A 23,402-nucleotide genomic window follows, 5' to 3' on the forward strand; every position below is an offset into this window, starting at 1 on the left:
CTCAGGTTGATTGGAAATTGGGCAGATACATCAGTTTTCCTGTGGGAGGTAATAATCCCTTTCTTGAATAATAATGTAACAAATTTCATCTGAATCAGATTCATTTTAATCAACACAATACTTTATTTGCATCATGTCATGAATAACCACTATGTTCAAAATGTAGCTATTTGAAATCAGAGATAATGAATAGAACAGTATATTATTTCTGGACATTAAAAGATATAATTCCCTTGAAGTTACACACAGTGGCTCTTCTATTCAACTTTGTATTCTTCCTGGTATCTAGAAGAGTGATCTGTTCATAACAGGTACCAAATAAATATTTGAACACTGGTGACTAACAAAAATAACACTTTGATTTAATTCAACAAACTGTCTGACAATTAAAACCATAGCTGTCATGGGACAGAGGACTATCTAAAGGAGGACTCCGGGTAGCAGACCACCCTTAGAGGAGATCCTTGAGATTCTTAAGGGGTGTATCCTGAGACCTTTGTGAAATCCCATACATATAATCCTTCTCTAATACAATTTTAGACATACGATTAAAGTATATCTGAGAAAGTTAAATGACCCCTTCAGATTCAATAAACCCAAGACAAACATAAGTATATTCTTTTAAGGCCACTTTTTGTAAAACAATGAAATAATGTTTTTCATTGTGCTGAGAATGACCAGCTGAGTGGCAGATACTGGGTAGTTTGCCATCCTGATCAGGAGGCCAGTCATTGGCCAAGAGACCTGCAAATGGACCCTGGGACGTGAGATCCAAACCCAGCACTCACTGGGACCACAACTTGTTTCATACCATGAACTTCTGGCAGCTTTAAATGTTACATCAAAGACACTAATGGTCTACTGTGTGAATATAAAAAGGAGTAAATAAAGACCAATATTTACCTAGTAACATCACAGGAGCAAAACCAATACGTGGCCAACTTTTAAACACTGTGAAATGCACTTTTTTGAGGGTCGGGGGTGTAAATAATATTGTCAGTGAATTTGATCATCCCCAATTTAGAAACAGGTTAACCCAATGAATAATTAATAAGTAGGTCTCATGAGAACATAAAAGCAATATTTTTGTTTCCTTCCCCCATCCTCTCCTCCAAAACAAACAAACAAACAAAAAATAGTCATCAAGTTCCTTCTAATCCTTCTTTCTGAATCTGTTTTTTCTCTTTTTCATTCCCACTGTCTTCTCCCCAATTGGGACTCTATCATTTTCTGTCTGGACTTTCTTAAGAATCCACTAACACGTCCCCATGCCTCCAACTCCAGTGTACACTCTCAGAAGCCACTCTGCCCTGGAGGAGGGTGGCAGCTCCCAAACACTGCATGGCTTACCAGATATCACTCCCACAGTAAAATCAAACCAAACCAAACCCAAACAAGCAAACCTTCAGTAAACAACTCCCTACCAAAATAAAGGATGCACGTCTTAATCTGGAATTCTAGCCCTCTGTAATCTAATCTCAACCTTTCTGTGCAAAACCTTTTTTTCTCTATTTAATGTTATTTTCTCTAACCAATCTGGACTACTAGTCATACTCAAAGTGTACCATACACAGTTGTTTAATGCATTTTACATAATATCATTCTTCACACCTGGAGTAGTCCCTCTATCTTTGACTTCTCTTCTTCCTACACACCTTCAAGTTCAAGTGTTACCTCTGCCATGAATAATTCAGTTCTTCCACCCAACTGTCTCTCTTTAAACCTGATTCATAACTATCTATTTATATCTTGCAATCCATTTTCTATTATTATTTGGAAGGGACTTAATAGCCTTACAACACTAAAGAGCTCCCCAGGGACTTCCCTGGTGGCACAGTGGTTAAGAATCCGCCTGCCAATGTAGGGGACACGGGTTTGAGCCTTGGTCCGGGAAAATCCCACATGCCGTGGAGCAACTAAGCCCGTGTGCCACAACTACTGAGCCTGCATTCTTGAGCCCGTGAGCCACAACTACTGAAGCCCGAGTGCCTAAAGTCAGTGCTCCGCAACAAGAGAGGCCACCGCAATGATAAGCCCGCGCACCGCAACGAATAGTAGCCTCCGCTCGCCGCAGCTAGAGAAAGCCCGCACGCAGTAACAACGCAGCCAAAAATAAATAATAAATAAATAAATTTATTTAAAAAAAGAGCTCCCCAAAAATGTTACTAGTTCTACTGCACATGACTCTTTGCTCCTGTGTCCGAAGATAACTCTTAAAACATAACAGATACTTAATAAATTCTTAATAATTTTTTCCAGTTTTAGATGTTCAATCTAAATTTTCTCTTTAAAGAAATAAAATTTCCCTCATGCTTGCCAGGAGGCAGCTCTACAGCAAATATTTTCGGTTACTGTAATAACTTTCTATAAATTTACAATATTATCCTTACATTTATTAATTATTATCTCCTTTTCGTGTTAAGAAAATGAATAGACTGATTTACCCAGCAAGTGAGTAAGCATTAGTTCTGCTAAACTGAATTGGTATAATTCAATTTATTATTACAGTGTAAGAATTAGCCTCCAATTCATCTGTAGCTATTATGAAAGAAAATGACACACTATAATGAAAATAAATAAAATGTTTTATGGCGATGTTTTAGAATATTCTAACTTATTTCTGCTGCAGATATTATGTTTATGCTATTCTAAAAACTGAAAATCATGACAATCTCTAAAGAAAATGATGAGTGCCAAGAGTTTTGGTATCATACCTTGTAATCCATGTGCTGTTCTTGGCTTAAAGGGCATGGCATAGAGTCTGTGCTGAGTCATGAGGGAAGCTCCATGGAGTGGCAGATCGCACCAGGAGCTGCTGAGAAACTCAGGGCCAAGAGAGAGAGGTGGCCCAACCCAGTCTCACTTATTTAGGTAAACTTTATACTTAACAGCTGGAATGTGATGAAAAGCTCTGAATTTGTATTCATCTGGATATTTCAGTTCATGCCTGCCAATCTGCTAAGAGCTGGGCTTCTCTATTTATCATAATTTTCAGATCTATAAGTATAATCACAGATTGGCCAGATACCTAAATAATTCATGCTTTACAATTAACTTTCCTGTCAATTATCTGGTTACTTCAGACAAAGGTCTCATTATTTTTCAAAATCTGTCTTACCAATGAGATCTGGGTTTTTTCCAAATTAAATTTTATATGAAAACCAAATATTGAATTCTATTAGAATCAGGGCTTCTCAGGAAGAAGTAAGTATGGGACCAGGTAGAGTGGAGGTAACTAAGTCACGCTCATTCTTAGCACATCCGCTCCTGGGGTCCCTGAACCATCTAGGGCTCCAGGAAATGCAGTCTCAAAACTAATAAACTAACTAAGTAGTTTTTGGTTTTTCTTACTCTTTAAAGATATAGACACATGTCAGACTACATATGATTTGCTAGTCAATAATCTTTGGTTTAGTGAGAATCATTTGATGGGTGTATTTATCCTGCAGGGAAAATTTAATCAGGTATCATGCTAATAATCACAGTATATTAGGGATATACCACAAGAACTCCAATGTCTGTCTGGAATGTTAAATACCCTACGTTTCTTTCTCTTACCATAGTCTTTAACAGCTGGATATGGATTTTATACAACAATATGAGTTGACAAAAATATCAGTGTGGCTGTTTATAAACTGAATCATTAAGCCATATGAGTAATAAAAGCTCTAAGGATATGAAAACGTATGTGCCAGAGTCATGTATAAAATAGCATCAAAGGGGGAAAAGCTAATAATACAAAAGATAAACTTAAATGACTTAAGTAACTTTTAGAAAGCAAAGGGATTTACGAGAATACTCCATTTACAAAGATGCTTCAGTGAATAAAGTTGGTGACTCTCAATATTTTGAAAGAGTCACTTAAAATTAATCAATTCTAAGAAAATGACTGAGATACTAACATTGGTCTTAATTCTCCCTTAACACGATGCTGTGGATCATATTATGGTATCATCTGTGCAACTGCTATCAGTCAATAACTAAGAAGAATATATCATCAAGTAGACATAAAAACAATGAAAATTTCTGAAGGATTCTTCATCATCATGTGATAAATGCTCTGCTTCTATAATTGCCCTACATAAACGCCAAAGATAGGTATTCACAAGCACATTTTCTTCAAGGTCTAAATTGGAACCAATATCTATAATGTTTTTGTTAGGAACAGTATGACACTGAAATATAGCAGAGTGTCTGGATGAAATAGATTTCCCATCTAAGCTTTATTCCAAACATTATGTCTCACCTCTACTTTTATCCAAAACTCTCAGCTCACTTTGAAAATGTGCTTTGACCATCTTAGCTCCATTCATCTCTTTGGTCAAGTTAGGGTGCAAAACAACATGGACTCTGGACATAAGTATGGAAGGAACCTGTAATATTCCTTAAAATAAAAGTAAGATATGGTTGAGATGGCAGATGTAATACACACATTTATCACTGATCTTTTCTGAAAACCCATCACAATGACCATAGAGCAATTTTCTTTTAAAGGTCTCAATCCGAAGGGCAAAGAAAATAGGAGAAAATGGCCGCAGTGATATTCTGAGAGGCAAGTGTCCTAACTCATTTAGCAGGTCTGTGAAAGCTGAATTTCAAGCCAACAACGGGGGAAGGCTCAGAACAACCCAATTCATGCTGCAAAACCCTCAAAGATGACAGATATTTGAGGCTTCAGCTTCTTTGGAGGAAAGGAGGGAAAATGGTGAGGTTAAAAGCAAAACGATTGCTTGAATTCACTTAAAAAGCAGTTAGACCCTTAGATCCTCTCTCCTAATCCAAGCTGCAGGCAACCAGAAGTTTATTTTCAGAAAAAGGTAAAAGGTAAAAGGCAGGTCTTAGGACAGACATGGTTAATCAAGAACAGAACCACCACATTGGTGGGCAGTTATGGGCAAATGCACATGCCAATGCTGGCTCATCTGGTTGTTGCCTCTACTGTTGTCTCCTACAAGGTACACAATCTCTACCTAGAGACTGAAGCCAGGAGAAGCTACACTGTTGAAAAAAAATCAGATTCAATTGTCTGCTCCCTTAACACCTTATTCCTGCCAACAAAGACTCCTTTTTGTTCCTTCAGAAGGAATTCTGGTGGCTGCCCCACAAGGCTGCTCTTGTCTGCTTTTTACCTGGGGTTCTGACAGGGTTCTGGTATGATCTATAGATGCTTGGAAAAGGAAGATTTGTTTGGAGTCTACTGTCCAACTAACCCTGAGAAATCAAAAAGAATGTTAGGGGAAAGATGAGTCATGCATGGTACAGGGCTTTAAATGGAGAAAAGGAGAATATCAAAAATCCAATATAAAACATGAAGTAATGAAAAGGATCAAAGAATGGCCATAAAGAAACCAGAAGACCTGAATTCCAATTTCAGTTCTATTTACATTACCTTGAAAATGTCCTTAACCATTTGATTTTTTGCAGATATCTTGTTGCTCATTTTCATCTAAATGGCCTGAAATCAGAAAACAGGGGCTTTAAGAAAATGGATGGGGATCCTTTGACAATTCTAAAAAAAAAAAAAGCAAGGAAGGATGCGATTTTATAGGTTTTACAAATGCTAGAAGAAAAATTAAAGAGTAGGGATAGAGAGCAAGCAGGAAAGATAACAAGCATAAAATTAGGCCAATGATGAGAAAAGATGCAATATATAAGATAAGATGAAGTTTGGAGAATTGTTATTATTTGCAAATGTCTCACAGATACAGAGAAAAAAACACCTTTCCCAAAAGATTTGTGTGTCTGTTTTGCAGGGATCAAAAGTGTGAAATCAGCCACCAGATTGCAGGACACTTAACTGATTCCTCCTAACCCCCAAGTATGCACATTGAATAAAAAAAGGCCAATATTGTCTTCTTCTTCTTTGTATTGAGATGAAATTCACATAACATACCAATGTTGTTCTTGAGGCACATTAGGGGGAAAAGGGAAAGGAAATGCAAATGTCTGCAAATGTGTGCACTGGTTCCAAGGCGGGGGTGGAGGAAGAGGATTTGGGGGGTGAAGATTAATAATGATAAATAACACTTTGAAAACATTATTGAGAAAACCAAGGAAGAGGAAAATATGGTACCTCTCTCTGAATGTGATACTGATTAAGCTGGGTGATTCTGCCATGCTGGACTAATCCAAGGCTGGTAACAAAGGCTGGAGGAATGAGAATCCCTTGGAAGACTTTCTAAAATACAGAATCTCAAGCTCCATCCCTGAAGATTCTGCTGTTTTAGAACTGGTAGGGCCCTGGAACATGCGTTTTTCAAAATCTCCCTATGTGGTTCTGATATGTAGATAGATCTAAGAATCCATAGGACAGTCAGGCAAAATGTGGCTTCCTCGTGGAAACAGTACCCTAGAATAGTCCCCAAAAGGACCCAGAGCAAAAGCCCAATTCAACGTGTGAACTGGCAAAGGCAAAGCTTGGGGTTAATGCTGTAAATCTGTTAGCTGTGACCCAACCTACAGAGTTACTAGAAACTGAAGTCAGCAATTAAGCTGTTGTTAAGAAAAAGGATTTTGAGTAATCTGTGAAACTGTATATTTTAGTTCTGGCACTTACTGAGAGCAGAGTCCTTCCACAAGGATGATAAATTATCTTTTTACAGATGTAATGTATTGGAAGAGGTGTGTTTGAGGGAGGTGCGCTTTGGGAAAAAAAAAAAAAAAAGCTACCCTTCAATTAATAGCTCACAGGTGAGAGTCTGGCTTAGCTTTGCCTATTTCTAAGGAATTCAAAAAAGATTAGCCATACAGCTTCACAAGTCTCCTCTGAAATCCTGAATGCCCAGGCTGAGTAATATACAGCTCAATAAGATTTCCCAGGAGATATTTCACTTGCTCCTTTCTTACAAAAGTATTTATCCTCATTCACAAAAAGAAAACCCATTTTAAACCCATTCTGTATTAAACTGACTCTTGAACTTATTACATCAAGGGTTCCCTAACTTGTCTGTTCATAGAAATCACTTGAGGTACTTGCTAAATGTAGATATTATCAACCCACTCTGCAGAAAACTGTGATTCTGTAGTCTGGGCTGGGCCTCTGGAAAGAGAGTGTCTAATTTTCAACAGGTGAATTATGATGCTTTTCTTCTGTTGATTTATCTCTTAGGTACATATACAAACTCTTTGTGCCTTCTAGGCAGGGATGAGTTAAGTAATTTCCAAAGTTCCTAGTCCAGCCTGCAGAATTCTGCAGACCTAAAAATGGCCCAGCTCCTCCCAGCCCTTGACATACATCCCCAAGAACTTAAGCCCAGACAGGTCACCCTGGAGGACACACTTAAAATGGAGGAATTAAGAGTGAGCTGTTTGGTGGAGCTCTTCGAACTGAAAAGCAAGCGGCATGCTTCATATCACTTTTTTCTCTACTGATAGTCACAGGATCATTTTAGGCCTTTCTAGAAAGAATTGATGGGGGCCTTAACTATAGCTTTAACTGTAGGGAGATGTCTGGGCACCTCAAAGTGAATCATGAAGAAGCCAAGAATAGTTAATTTTAGCTAATTTACTTATAGGTTTATCAAGGTAGATAAAGCAGAGAAAACAGGTGAATCATTATGTTCCAAAACATGGGATTCAAAAGATTCAAAATCTATGCGTTATGTCACTAATGCCTCTGCTGCTTTTCCTTCTCTGTCCCGCTCCCCTCCTCCTTCTTCTTATTCTTTTTCTTCTGATGATGATAATTATGACTGTGATTATGATTATCAAAAGAAGAGGATGAGAGAGAAGTCATTTATTCATTCTAAAAATATGTATTTACTATTCCAGGCTAGATTCTCTAGATCCTGGGGATTGTGAATAAGACAACATCCCTCTCATGGGAGCTTAAATTCCAGTGGAGCAGACAATAACAGCACAAAAAGCTGCTGTAATTTCAGAGGTTGGCAGATGCTATAACAGAAATTAATATACTGAGATGACTAAGAACAACATAATCGAACTGAAATTTGAAAGAAGGGCCATCCATATAAAGTTGAAGGAAGAACATTCCAGAGGGATGGTAAGTACAAAGCTGCCAAAGCAGCAAAGAGCCTGGTGGGTCTGAAGCACAGGGACGCGTCACCACCAGTGAGACAGTTCTTACAGTATAACAATTTCCTAAATGAATCAAGAGAAACTTTTCAGGATGGTCTCACAGCAGCATTAGGCCCAAGCAAGGAGGCCCTTGGGAGCTTATCTTTGGAAGTCTTCCCACATCCTTTGGAAACACAAAGGAAAGGTTTATCCAGGTTCATGGGCTTGGTGGTGGTGTACAGCCTGCTGCTCTCCCTGACAGTTTTGTGAGGTCTTCCTTGACATACTCAAAAGTCTCTCCCAAGAAGATCAATTGATGGATTGTGCTGTCCAGGCTGTCTTAAGTGGGATGGCCAAATCTGATGACCCAGCAGTCAACTCTGTCAGCCATCTCTACTCACTGATGGAGTCAGAGACAGCCCCTTCCTGTCTCATAATGTTACTTGCTCTTCCTCATCATATTGATTGATCTTGTAAGATTCAGAACCAACTTTCAAGGACTCAGTGAAGGGGTATGTTTGATAAGGAAAGAAGCTAGCTAGAATTCTAAGAATGGGACTTAATTTTGCTGTTAAAATGGATTTTTGTTTTCATCTCCTGTTTCATTTTAGATTTTCTATCCTTTCTGTCACCAAAAAGAGTTCCATACAGAAATCCACTGTAGATAAGGTGATTAATATCTACCCAAGGTGTTGCTGCAAGAGATAACCAGCTCTTGCTCCAGAAGTTACCAGCAGCACCACTCTGGACACTCTCAATGACCGTGTCTCTTTCTTCATTATCCCAGGCTGTTGGCAACAAGGAACCTGCTGTCCCAGCCCTTCAAATAAGCCCATGTTCCTCCACCACACAACCCCCAACCCTGCCTTCCAAGGCCGCTCAGTCCATTCTCTTGTTTCATGATCACATTTGCAATGTTCTAATTTCTTTAAAGGTAATTTATAACCTGTGTCTAATAATTGCATATCTTCAGCCCTTGTAGTTCTGGTCTACAATTGTTTGTTTGTGCCAACTGTCAATCATAGTGGCCTGTTTCATTTTGCTTTCAGTGATTCTAGAATGCTAATTTCTGCTCCTTGTAACTTTATCTGTGGAAATTCTTTGAGGCCTGTGTTTAAAGTGTATTCCTATAGAGAAGATTGGTCTTTGCTTCTGCCAGGTACCTAGCAACCCACCACCTAGAATGACTTCAAATGAAATATTGAATAAACTTTAGGTCACCCTCAAATATAGATTCTGAGCCCAAAACTGAGTGATTTTGAGATCGTGGTTAGAAATTCTTGGTGGCAGAGGAGAGATTCTTTTCTCCTGCTTTTTAAAAGCCAAGACAGCATGTATTTCCATTGCTTCTCTCTGCGTGGAAGTTTTATTTTCTTAGCTCATGCCCTCGTAGTGACACCATCTGAGAATCCAGGCTTTACACTGAGGTCCCTAATCTGCCTGGCCATCCAGCTGGGTCTCAGACTTTGCCTACTGTTCTTTACATATTGTATCATTTAAAAACAAAGTCTAGGCCAGGAGGAATCTGCAGATCTATCTCTAGTCTATTGTTTTCTTGTCATTTCTTACCTCTGAGTAACTCCCTTACATTCTTGTGAGTTCATCCATGCACTGAAAATAATTTTAAGAAATTCTACCAGGCACAAATGTGGTAGAGATAAGAAAAGGGAGGGAGGGAAGAAGAAAGAGAGGGAAGGGGAGAAGAGAGAGAGAGAGAGAGAGAGAGTGATTGCTCAGAACAGCTTTTCCTCCATAAAGAAGTCACCAGTGAGCTCCTGGAGTTATGATTTCCATTGCTCAGACTTAATTCATTATAGAACTAGACTGGGAGCCCCATTTTGCTGGTAAGACTACCTGTCTGCTAAACTATCCACAGTGGGGAAAAAAGGAGGGTTTCACGTAGGAAGTACTTTTCCTGGCCAAGGAGATAGTGTGTGAGACCGCACTGTGAATTGACCTTGATGATCCAAGTAAAACAAGTCTGGTTAGACTCATCTGTCCTGGGACCCTGTGAGTCATTTAACTGTATGTCATGAGCTGATGATAAGTAATAGCAAACATGTGTATGGCATGCTGTACTTTTCAAAGGGCCTAAATGCCCACTGGAATAAATTCCTACACCTGGGGTCCTTTGAGACCAAAGAGACCTGCCATGTCCCCACAGGGAATGGATGTTACCTACACCTGTGCTCCATAGCTACTGTGGGACTGTGCCCAGATCACTCTAGTGTCAACAAACCACCTGCCAGTCTGGATCTCCTCCTGAAGCCTCTCGGAACATTCTCATGCTCTGTAGGATGCTTGGTTCTGGCACAAGATCTCTTACACTCTCACCTGCATTATTTCCTTCCAAGGAACATGTCCCACCAGCATAGCTGGACGTTCTCCCACCACCTGTGCCTGAGTGACTTCCACCTGCATGCCCCCCACGACACTCCCTTGGCTTTTTGAGATCCCACTACAGCAAAGGAATACAATATTAATATAAGAAGACAGAAGGAAAGGAAAAGATTAAAAATTTGGAAGATCCTGTTCTAGTCTCAGGGTACCTCTAGGAGTCACACTGAAAACTGCCTGGAAACAGAGGCAAATAGGATTGCAAATGCCCTAATTCAAGGATGGAGGCCTCATGCACTATCCAGATGACTTCCCACCCCAACCATATTCCACTGGAAGAGTAGATTCAAAGGATAGTTTTAGACATCAGAGAACAGACTGGTAAACTAATTGTACTCTTTCAATATCTGAGCCAGAACCTCCAACTCAAAAGGAATTTTAAAACTGTCTCTTCATGGAAGCAAACATTTTACATGAAAAGCATAATTGCACAGATGAATTTCAACCTCAAAATTAATAGAGATATGGTCACTGAACATATTTGAAGGCAGAGATTAGAAAGGGGGAAAAGAAAAGTTTCAAATAAGGAAAAGGCAAGTAAAACCTTCTCACCATAGGTACCAAATTTGGGATATTAGGACACTTTCCCTTGAATGACGCAACCAATCCCATTAAGATACCCCTTAAAATGGAGGGCCGTTATGGGGTGGGGGGAGGGTATGGGCAACATTAGGTCATAAACGGCCCACAAGCATTTTTAAATGTTACTTTCTACTCTATTTTAAGCCAAACCTTTTAGTAGAGAAACTCAGAATTGGCCAAAGTGGTTTTTGTGAGTTTCATGCCCTCTTTTACATGATTACAGGAGGGAGAGAAATGAGAAGGCCTAGATAACACTGAAAACAAATTTTATGTTTAATCAACAATTACTCTTATTCTTATGTGATAACAACTACTCCATCTTTCTCCTGCCTTCCCATTTGGAGAAATCCAAGATTATAACAATTTCTATGACAAAGTTATCTTTCTGATGACCCTCCCTTCAGAAGCTTTCAATGTCTTCTCTGGGATCTGGGTCAAATATAACAATTGAACTTGTCCTCTAGATGTTCTGAGCCCCTCTTGGCAGTACTACACATAGCCAACTTACAGAAATTCTGATAAATGAAAATCAAATTTATACAGAAAACCGATAAAGTACAGAAAAATATACTTAAGACAATTTTAAATAGAACCTCAGAGGCATTTAAATTTTCTTTACTTACAAAACATTCATTGCACGAAATTTTCAGGGAGCCCCTTAAGCACAGAAACTGGGAAGCTGTGTTCTCCCCACCTTCTCACTCTGTTCCTCAGTCTTGCTTGGGATCTCAATCACTCTTCTCTACTGCCAGCCCCAGAAATCTTGCCTACTTATCTTTTCCAATATGCTATATAAAAATACTCTCAAAATGAATTGCTTCTAAATGAATTATTGCATATTTATATAATAAAATGTTATTCAGCCAGTCAACATAAGGTTTGAGAATGTTTATTGATACGGTAACATATTCACAATATATTAAGTAAAGAAAATAGATTACAAGTCATCATTTACAATGAGTCCATTTTTTACAACTCCAGGCATAACTTATGTGTGTCTCTGTGTGTGTATAAATATATCACTCATAGAAGTTTACAAACATTGGAAAGACATGTATAAAATTATCAAAGATGATTATCTTTAGGGAGTGAGATTGTGAATAAACTTTTTCTTTGTTTTTCACCCTTTACAATGAACATATATTTCTTTTGCACCATTTAAAAAAAAAAAACAACAGTGTGAGGCCCACTCTTTTCAGAGCTCCCCAGGCCCTGGATATCACTCTACATGTTCCTCCTGTACTTTTGTATGCTGGAGCCTTGGTGGGGTATGGGCCCCAAACCAGGCTGGAAATGACCCTTTGAGATCTCATTTCAGACCTTAACCCCTCACAAATAGGTTCCATCAGGAACACCCTTTAAATTAAATTCTGCCCTAAAGCAAAGGCTATGACAATGACCCTTCAGGCACTTGTAATATGCATGTATGTTCCCACATCAATTTGTCCCCATGTGCTTTTAATGCATGCATTACATTAGTGGTTTACACACTGTCCCCAGGGATTCACTTAGATGCTTCAAGAGGTTTGAAAAAAAGTTAGATTCAAATATTTTGTAAAAATATATAATTTTAATTATTCATAAAAATAAAATTAAAAAATAACCTGTCACATTTTAACACAGATGAGACCAGAAAATCATTCCTTTATGCCACCCGAGTCTCTGCCATCATTGTGCTTTAACTGTGCAACTGTTTAAGAAAACTGTAGCTGTGCATTACTCTTTAAAGAAAAATTTAGAACCACACAGAGTGTTTTTGCCTATGAAACTGAACCAGGCAGTTCAGCACCAAAACGTACAAGGTCCAGGCCTATCTGCTCATCACATTTCCTCACCAAAGCCTCACAGTGAATTGTGTACAAGGTAGTAATGGTTTAACACATCTCCGTATTGTTCAGCATTTAGTTTTAGTACTTAGAATAAGCATTATATCTTTTTAGTCTTTTATATTTATAGGAATGTGAACCATACTTGGGTATTTTTGAAACAAAATTTTTCTATTGAACTCCCTTTTCAAATGTAATCTGTCTAGCAGAGTATCCAGGCATTGCAAAGTGAGCTGTTTACAAAGTGTTACTACATCTGAGTAAATCAGAATTTTCTGTACAAACAAAACGAAATGAAGATATCAAAACTGAAGATACCGTATTAGGGTGACTGATACAGCTGCAGCTGCCATTCACACTGCCCAATGTCCATTCTATGTTCATAAATAGTCAGAATTTGAGCACTTTACACTACTGCTACTCTTGGCACAAGCCACCATCCTTTCGTGAATTACTCCAGGGGCTCCTCCTCTGTCCTACTGTTTTTTTTTTTTTTTTACCTTTTGAACTCCTATGACCTGTCCTCAATACCTAAAGTATGTCATTTTCTGCCCAACACTCTCCAATGGCCTCCCATTTCATTAAGGTAAAAGTGTAATTCTGAATAACGGTGCATAAGGCCCTACATAGTCTGACACCTTGTCTCCTTGCAGACCCCATCACCTGCTACCTTCCACTCACTTGGAACAGTCCATGAGCCTCCCTAAGAAGGTTCCTCAAGAGCTCAGGCACCTCCTCACACAAGGTCAAGGAGCACTAGACCTTGCCGTTCCTTCCACCTCAAGTGCTCTCTGCTCCCTCATCTCTGAAAGATCTTTAACCAAGTGTCATCTTCTCAGTGAACCTTTTCCAGGTCATCCTTACAGCTACACTCCATGCTGCTGTCTCACAGGTTTTATATTTCCCTGTTTCACTTATTACCATCTGAGATAACTCTTACTCAAATTATTGATTGATTGATTGTCTGTCTCCCCAACCTAGAGTGTAAGCTCCAGGAGAGCAGAGAATTTTGTCTATTTTTTTCCCTTCTATATCCCCAGAATCCTAGAACAGTGTCAGGCACAAAGTAGGCAGGCACACAATACATATCCATTAAATAAATACAATATTCTAAATTCAAATCCATCACAAAATGTTTATCAATAAAATACCATGTTTACTTGTTTCCTATCATGGGGCCACTTTTAAGATTTTTTTTTTCTTTTTTGATGAAAAGGTAGTTGTACTGCCAATGAAAGAAAGCTGTATAAAATTATAAGTTCCTGATACACGTTTATGTCTTCATTATAATTTGGATCTATTTATAGTACTCAGCATAATACTGCAAAAACCACTCTGATGGCACTAATCCAAAGGTCACACATCCTTTTGAAAAAGAGTCTCTCTCTACCCATTAGTCTCCGCATATGTACAATAATGATGTTCGATTTAAAGGAGGATTATTTTTAAGAATCTTCTCTGGATTACATCATTAACTTGATAAAAAATACTTAAGGCCACCGAAGGCTTTCCCAAAACCATTCCAACCATCTTTTCTAACACTGTCACATTCTGGGATCATAAATTTTGCCACATGCATCTGTTCACTCAGCCCTTTTTCCTCAAACCACAGTTTCTTTTACATGCATGACTTTGTTAAATCTTCAAATCACACACACATTCATTAATTTGAATATACCTTTGTGGAAATATCCAACAAACAACTGACACCCTATTGAGCTCAGTGTATCCATGTGGCTAAAACATGGCTCATGCCCCATGCAGACAACTTTCTCCTAATCATTTAGTTTACAGCTCTTTTCCCCAATGTCCATCTTCCTCCATTTCATACCACTTGGCATGGATGTGTATGATTTTAGAACAGCTTCACCTACAAGTGAGCATGAAAAGTTGAATCTTCATCAGGAACTGATCAGGTGATTTTTAGAATCCAGAAATGTCAGTTTTGTCTACGGCCATACCACTCTGAATGCACCCAATCTCATCAGAAGTGTCAGTTATGCCAATTTCAAAATCTTTTCTTCTCAATCTAATTATTTCTTTATCCTAATGATATTGCCTAGCACATTAATATGAAAATCTGCAGAGTGATAACTTGATAAAACCTTCATGTCCAGAGCTTACAAAATTGAAAAAGAAATATCTTATAACAGCCTAGTCACAATTGACTAATTTTTTGGTTGCCGTTAACTACAACAGACTTTTTAGTAAGGCACAGATGTTATATCAAAATAAATATAAATTGATATTGTGGCAGTAGAAATGAGTGCACTAGACAAGGATTATGGAGCTGGTCTATTTGCATCCAATTCTACCTTGAAATCACCAAAGAAGTGTGAAGTCCAAGTAAATTTTATACACTTTTTAAAAAGTCAGTAGGAGGTGTTTTATTTCAGCCTTTGATCCTGGTGGTTCAAAGTGAACAGAAATTTCACACTTTAAAATTTAAGCACTATACCCACCTACATATTATCTGTAACTGTGTCAAAGTAGAAGCCAAATTTCCAATAAAAGTACAAAACATTCCTGCATCACAAAGTTGTGAACAGAAAAACAAGCACCTGGAGTCAATAAAACACAGAAATCCATCAGCTCTGATGATCTGTATGAGTTTATACTGAAAGAAAAACTTCTGCTTGACAGGATTCTAGACAACAAACTGAAAATTACATGTCACATCTCGATCAATTCTTCTTTAATCACATTCTGTGATTAAAAGAACACAGGGACATACTTCTTTTTTCTGATTTATTTATATTGAGATCTTAACCATCACTCTGATCTCCACAGTTTCTACTTCCTTCTTTGGCAGTAATTCTTCATTGCTAGAAATACCAGCATGCCTTCATATAAAATCAAGTTCCACATATAAATCATTAGCCTGTTGCCATTCTGTTAAAAACAAACAGACAGAATTCCAGATTTTATAAGCCCTCTTTTTTTGTTAAATCCATTATTCAAAAAGATTTACACAGGATGGAAGGCACTGGGGATCGACATTTCTAGCCGTACCCTGCGTAGCACCCGTAGACCAAAATCACAGAAAGTGTTGGCCATCCAGATCCTATAGAGAAGTCCTCATAAGCAGATGAACACCACGTGAGACATCCAGACCTTATTCTTTGTGTGCTGAAAATGGGCAAATCTTGCAAAATCAAAGAATCTGAAGGTGTATGGAAAGGAAACAGATTTGGGCTTTTAGTAGGGCATTCTACATCTTTTTGTTTTCTAGATCAAAGTTCTCTGGAGGGTGTGGCAGGAGCAGCTCTGTGCCTGACACTGCTGACTCCTGGCTTGACCTGAGGACCCACATGTCAGTTAGGGATGGGAGTGGTAAGAAGAAATCAGGCTGGAGGGAAGGACATGGGTTGGCTGCTCTGTCTCAGCTTTGCCTCAGGGTGTTCCAGCAGGACCCAGGGTGGGCTTCAAAAGCTGGGAGCAGACTTTCAGAGTCCTCATTCCCTACCTGACAACTACACAGGGCATTCCTTCAACATGTAATGTCAAGACCTCACTACATTTTCCCACTTCATGCTGAATTCTCTCAAACCCAGGAGTCCAGGACAGGAGGAACTCAGATCATTCATGGGTGCAAGCCCTCAGCATCAACAACATCACCTCTGCTGAATGAATACAGCAAATCAATACAAACATAATTCAGTGCCTTTCAAAACAAAGAATATGGCTTCATCTCCTTCATCTAGTTTTCAGGTACACAAGAAGTATCACATTTTATACCTGTAGGAGAGAACAGCTGGTGTCTGTGCTGCCATATCACTAGATATTACTAATACCCATTTGAAAACTTGGAGACATTCTCCAATTTCTAAATGCACAGTGAATCAATAAAGTTTCCCCAGGTTTTACTGCAGTTAGAAGTTTCCACCTTAACCAACTCTGTCCAAACTTTTGAAAATCTATTATAATTCCTAATGCCTCGTCGGGATGAAGATTAGCCATCTACAGCTGTCCTTAGCTTTGAAATTGCTCTGTGTAGAGGACTTCAGTGTGTCCTCAGTTATTTCCATCCACCATCTACTTTTGCCGACTGAAATCTTACCTAAATCAAAGGCCAGCCACTAAAACGACCCAGACATCACTCAAGTAAAAAGCCAAAGTTTTCCTATGAAACCTCTTCCACCAATCTCTTCCCTGCTACCAATGCATTCCGACACGAAATCAAGACAGGACTCTCCCAAAGCGGCTCTTGGGTTTCCCCTGACCGACTCTCTTAGGGGATCACCTGTCCTCTTTCCAAGCTGTTCCTGCTTTCCTCGGAGCCACCAGATCGCGCACCGGAATCCCCCGAGGGCGGCGCGGGCCTGAGAGCCCGGGACTTACGTTGTTCATGTACTCGCTGAGCAGGTCCTGGAGCGCCTGGCGCACGGCGTTGCACTCGGCCACGATCCGCTCGCGCCGGTCGTCGCGGGTGCACGAGGAGTCGGCCATGAGAGCCGCGCCGCTGATGATACTCTCCAGGCGCTCCTCTAGCGACGGCCGGAACCGGGCCTCGCTGAACGTCATGGGGTCCAGGATGATCTTGTTCTGAAAGGAGGACAGTGCAAAAACAATCAGCAGAGAAGAGGCGGCTGCCTCGGCACCCCGTTTTCTAAACCAGAAATTTCTGAGGCCAGGACAAGATGCTGCGTGGAGAAGAAACTGGCTACTTGGATAAATTCTAAAGTGGCCTTGACAAAGTCTCAACTTGCTGTAAGATACTTTGTCCTGAATCTAGAGAAAACACCATGTTTTGTTTCAAAACTGTGTTCTTGGCAAAGGCTGCCTCAGTGGAAGGGTTTTCGAACGAGATCGTGGCACTGGCTTGACATTTTTTTTTAAATTTGTAGCCTTCGAGGAAAGCACATTTCAGTGTAGCGCTTTGTGGGGCTATGGAAAGATTTTACAGCCCCAGACTAGACCATAATACATAACCATCAACAGGACTGGTACACACATAGCATGCATCCGCTTCAAGAGAAGCAGAGAGTCCCATGGCAGGATGCCTTTTGAAACTTGAGTAAATAGCATCCAAAAGTCATATACAGTACAGGTTACTTCCCACTAGGAACTAATATATTTTGTATAAAAACTAGCATTCTAGAAAAGGATTCATAATGTGTGTGCATGTATGTGTGTGTGATTTGTCACAATTAACTGACAGTATCCTGATAAAGGTGCTAACATGTTCCGAAAGAGCTTAGATATCTAAGGAGAAAACAGAGACGTTTCCTAAAGGGAAGGTGTCACAGAGCATTTATGCTTAGTTTTGCCCCTGCTAAGCCTGAGGATCCTGGAAACATATAGGTAGTGATGTCCAGAGGTGTACAGATATATGCATCCAGAATTCAACAGATATATCAGCCTGTATGAGGATCTGGAAATCATCAGGGCTATGCGGACACAAGGTAGTGAATGGCATACTAGCAAAGTGAACAGAACAAGAACAGACCAAAGAAGGCCCAGTTAATCCCAATTTCCAAAGGTTTACAGAAAGATAAGAATCAAAAGGAAGATCGAAAACATAGAGCAGAACCTGGAGAATAGTATTTCCAGCAAGTCAAGGGAGTGGAGAGACTGATGAAGTGTATGGTAACTAACTGCAGGAAATAGAGAGGCAACGCCGACTTTGCCCAATTGCTGGTTTCCACTGGGGACCCCTTTTCTGCTCCAAACAAGGAAGATCATTCCAACAACGTTAATCACAGTGGAATGGCCTGCTGCAAGAATGGTTTGCTTATCTTCACTGGAGGTGCACACTCTGAGGTCCAAGAACCAGCATGGTAGGGATGGAGTAAATGGTCTTCTGACCCTTGGATCCTTTGATGGGATTGCCATTCCACTGCTATTTCCTTTGATGTTCATCATATATATATGTGTGTGTGTGTGTGTGTGTGTGTGTGTGTGTATACACACACACACATATATATTTAGAAAACATAATTTACCATATCTACAAACATAAGGAAACCAAATGATAGTAGGTAGTCATGTCATTGCCCACCTGCCATCTGCTGAGTACCTACTATGTGCCTACTAGAGTGCTTAGTGCTAAAAATAGGGTGAAGAGCATAAAAGACACTTGTGTGATTTTTTTCCCAATAGGATATAAAATAGCTGCTTAATTATTACAAAATAGGTCCGAGCATGCTCTCTGGGAATAGCTTGCTATAACTCTCCAAAATGTTCTAAGGTATTTGCTGAAAGCTGTGCTCAAAGTATCAGTGGCTCTGATTCTCTGCTTGTTGTTAAAATGCAAATCTCCACAGCAGGGAGATCCCTTCAGCACAAAATGATGATGTCCTAAGGAATGAGTGAAGCAGGTGGTGACTTCGAAAGAAAAAAACACCCACTAAACACAGACCACGTCTGAGGTCCATTGGAATGGTGGATTTCCCAGGAAATTACTCATTGGTCGAAGCTCTCTCTTCAGTTTAGAGGGCAAATGCGTGAGGTCCTTCCTATGAGCTATTCTGTGGCAGGTTTCGGCATAAAGACTACCTTCACATTTGCACTTTCTTAGATCTTAGGAAAAGGATAATTTTTACTTAACTCAGAATAGCATTACTCAAATCCTGTCCCGTGTGCCTAAGTAACCTTCCAAACAGTATCAAAAAATCACATGGAGTTCTCAGTACAGTGGATGGCTTTGCAGGGTATATCTTAAAAGTGAGATTCCCAAAGGAAAGCTGAGAGGGGGCCACAGGTGCCCTGCCCCACCTGCCATCTGTACTAGAGCTGTGTCTGCAAGGACTCTTCCCAGTGGGATCCATTTGAATTCTCTCTCTCTTTCTTGTTCTCTTTCTACTGCTTTTCAGATGATGCATTTATAATATATATATATATTTTTACCATGTAACATGCATTAAATACTGATACTCTAATTAAAGAAATACCTGATCAAAGTATAATTAGACTACTTTCCTTTATAAGGATTGCTGATTTTCAAAGCACTCTTTTATAGGAACCCATATTAACATAAAACAATGAAAAGTATTTGTTCTGCTTTGAGGTTTCAGGAGACTCTTCAGAGTTATATACCAGCTCTCGGATGGATTTTTATTATACTTTTGGACTAAAAAATATAAAGAAATGCCAATTTAATGGAAATAAACTGAGGTAAATTTGAACCCAATAAAGGCAATTGTAAAACAGTTTCCCTGTAGAACAAGGAAAATGTACTATTGTCATTATAACATTATTTCCTAAATTATTTTCCATGGAACACTGAGCTTAGAGATGTAATGTTTTGATGAAAAAATAAGTTTCCTTAACCAGATATGTTTTGGAAATGCTGCATGGCCCAGAGTACGTTAGCACATGAAATGCTTTGGGGAGTTCTGCATTAAACCGTTCTGCATTAAGTCCGTTTCCTGCAGCATTCCTCAAACCTATTTGAGCATAGAGGGGTCCCCTTTAAAATGCATGCATTATCTATGAGAACCTAAGGAACACGCTTTGGGAAACATGGCAAGAGAGAATTTACAGTGTCAGCCGAATGAGCTCCCCACCTGCCACGGCCCGGGGCTGTCATGAAAGTAAACGCACTGCAACATTGAGCTTCAAAAACTCTGCATAAAAGTTACACTGTTCATCACATTTCTAATGGAATTATTCATTATTTATAGATCACAGGGGAAAAGCTTTTAAAAAAAGTCTCCCTGGAAAAGAAACAATAAATTTACAATATTCCAATCTATATCCATGGTGGAGATGGGGAGTACTGCAATGATGGATGTGAACGGCTAGCAGGAAGAAGCCTCTTAGGGGAGAGAAAAGGCGTAAAGGGCATTGCGAACATGCGTGTGCATCTGTGTGCATGCGTGTATGTGTGTGTGTGTGCATGTGTGGGGGTGTGGATTGCCTGTGTGTGCTTACCTATGAGTGGATGGGTTCGGGTTGTGTGTAATGGGTGGAGGGGGACAAATTGGCAGGAGGGGACATGGGTTGTTTGTGTGTGTGTATGTGTTTGTGTTTTCAGAGGACTGGAGAGCTCTCACACAGGCTTTAGAAAATCAGAAAAAGATAAGAAAAAAAAAAAAAAAAAAGAACCAAATGAAGCCAGGGGCTTAAGGACTACAGGAAAAGACTATCTACCGTTGCTAAAGTGATAGGAAAAAACAAACTCCTGGAGGTGAATCCTGGGCAAAAATACAGAGATCGAAAGCCAAAGTGGAGTGAAGGAGGAGTATTGCTTCTGCATATTTGCTAGCGACTTAGAAAAAGAAACAACCGACAACCGGGCAGGTTCTCTTTGCTGGCACACTCCGGGGTCATTTCACATCAGCAAACAGATCTCCTGATTTCCCAGCATCAGCTCAGCCTGTCCGCGACTCTCTGAGGCTGCCCTCTACTGGCCAGAAAGGGAGCAGCAGCGGCAGCAGCATCCAGCTCGCTCCCTGGTCACGCAGGGAACATTTCATGGGTAACATGCAAGCACCAAACAGAGAAAGGGCAAGGCCAAGGTTTCCTATCTCTCCCTTTATGACAAAGGTGTGCTCCTGCAAGAGGATTTTATGCTGTTTCCAATTGTACAGACTTATTTTAGTTCACTGAGATCTTACATTTTAAATATCTAAGTCCCTCGTTTGCATTCTTAAAGCTCATTTTATCTTTTTATCCTTTTGATCTTTTAGTTCATCTCCTATTGTCATTTTAGTTCATTTTAAAATTGTGAGGCTACGTTTCTTACTTTATCTTTTTCTTCTTTTTTTAAGGAAGCCTTACTTTAATTTCTTTTTATCCTGTCTATTCTCAGTCCCTTTATTTCACTAGCATAATATTCTGTACTTTGTGCTTTTCCCTGAACTTATCTTTTTATTAACATCTTTACTTTAAAAATTAATGTTTTCATTCTTACAGTTTATGGAGTGGCAACTGGAAAGCATGGCCATAAAGAGAGCAGCCCCAATAATTCACTCCCAAGCAAAGGAGGCTAGGATCCTCTTCTGCCATCAAGCTGGTGCTATAACAGTCTCTCTTGTCCTACATAATTGATGTCCCATTTTTTCCAATGTCGAACTCTATAAAAATTGTAACTTGAAATAATTCAGGGAACAATATAGTTCAAAACTACTTCCCAAAATAATACATTTACCTGTACTCACCCCACATCCAATTGTTACAAGAGCATTGCTTTTAAATCTCACCTATCATGCATTCTCTCTACAGGGAGTAATGTGGTCTAAAATTTCAGTACTATCCTGGGACACTGAGTTATACTTGTTGCAGGCTCCGATGCCACAGCATGCAGCAGAGAGACCTCTGTCAAGGCAAGAAGTTGAATGCATTACAAATGGTTTGATAGGTCCAAAATTCTGTGTCTGTGATATTACTACCTCCATCTTATTGAAGAGGAAAATGACGCCAGAGATGTTTCCCCATGTTCGTACAGCTGGGAAATGAGGACAGCTGTATTTGAACACAGGGCTTTTCATTTTAAGCCCAGCGCTCTTTCCACTATTTCAGATTGCCCATATTCGGTTGAAATGAGTCTAACAAATCATAATTATAAAAATTTATTTCGGGCTTCCCTGGTGGCGCAGTAGTTGAGAATCTGCCTGCCAATGCAGGGGACACGGGTTCGAGCCCTGGTCTGGGAGTATCCCACATGCCGCGGAGCAACTGGGCCCGTGAGCCACAATTACTGAGCCTGCGCGTCTGGAGCCTGTGCTCTGCAAGAAGAGAGGCCGCGATAGTGAGAGGCCCGCGCACCACGATGAAGAGTGGCCCCCGCTTGCCACAACTGGAGAAAGCCCTCGCACAGAAATGAAGACCCAACACAGCCATAAATAAATAAAAATTAAAAAAAAAAATTATTTCTTATTTTAAAAAACCATGAAATTCTCCTAAACCACGTATAATGGTATAAGTATAATCTGTCATACTGCCTTCTTTTATGTCATCTGGGTCAACTTGCCCTTCCCATGGACAGTTGAAAGTACAGCCATTCATTCAACAAATGGGTGTCAGTTACTGTAGGTGTCTGAGGGCACAGACTGAAGAATCCTTTCTTTCAAGAGGTTCACTGTCTAGTAAAAATAAAAACAGAATATGTACAACCAAGTGTAATTTGGAAAATATACCGACAATGTTAAGAAACAGCTGAGTGATGGGAATTTGCACAGTTGGGAGGTGGGAGGTAGTCACAGAGATCTTCCTGGCGGAGATTACTCCTCAGCTGAGACTTAAAGAGTGAAAAGCAGTTGACCAAGCAAAGTCATGGGCCGGAAGAGGCAATGCAGACAGAATAGGAAGTGGTAACAAATGCACAGAGGTGAAAAATATCACAGTATATGAAGAGTATCAAAAGAGGTTTATTGAAGCTGAAGTGTTAAGTGTGAAGTTACAGGTATGGTGTCATGAAGGGGCCCCAAGCAACTTTCCTTTAAGAGAAACTTCTGGAAAAGATGAGGAGGCCAAAGCAGTGCTATTCGAAGACTCTTCCACTGTCTTAGCTAGAAGTGGGCTACAGAGTTCTTCTCAAGGTATAGAGTGCAGCTGATCAGAGTAAATAAACAGGGAGAGCCTTTAGAACTTACTTTAAAGCATTTCTTCAGATCTCTAAAGTTCCTTGCAAATATT

General features: G+C 39.7%; 1 protein-coding gene and 1 long non-coding RNA gene across 4 annotated transcripts in view; one reads left to right on the forward strand and one right to left on the reverse strand.

The window, feature by feature from the left end:
- LOC309643308 overlaps positions 1 to 23,402 on the forward strand; it is a 997,346-nt gene that overhangs the window by 954,872 nt on the left and 19,072 nt on the right. The gene's annotated exons all lie outside the window — the stretch shown is intronic.
- The window catches only part of CTNNA2 (catenin alpha 2), a 1,185,886-nt gene that overhangs the window by 738,124 nt on the left and 424,360 nt on the right, over positions 1 to 23,402 (reverse strand). For all 3 annotated transcript variants that reach the window (XM_082425912.1, XM_082425913.1, XM_082425911.1), the window contains exon 7: positions 17,163 to 17,366. In XM_082425912.1, coding sequence (XP_082282038.1) covers positions 17,163 to 17,366 — 204 coding nt within the window. The remainder of the gene's footprint in view (positions 1 to 17,162; positions 17,367 to 23,402) is intronic.

This window comes from Balaenoptera physalus (assembly GCF_965194825.1).
Source record: "Balaenoptera physalus genome assembly, chromosome: 15".
Lineage (NCBI taxonomy): Eukaryota > Metazoa > Chordata > Mammalia > Artiodactyla > Balaenopteridae > Balaenoptera > Balaenoptera physalus.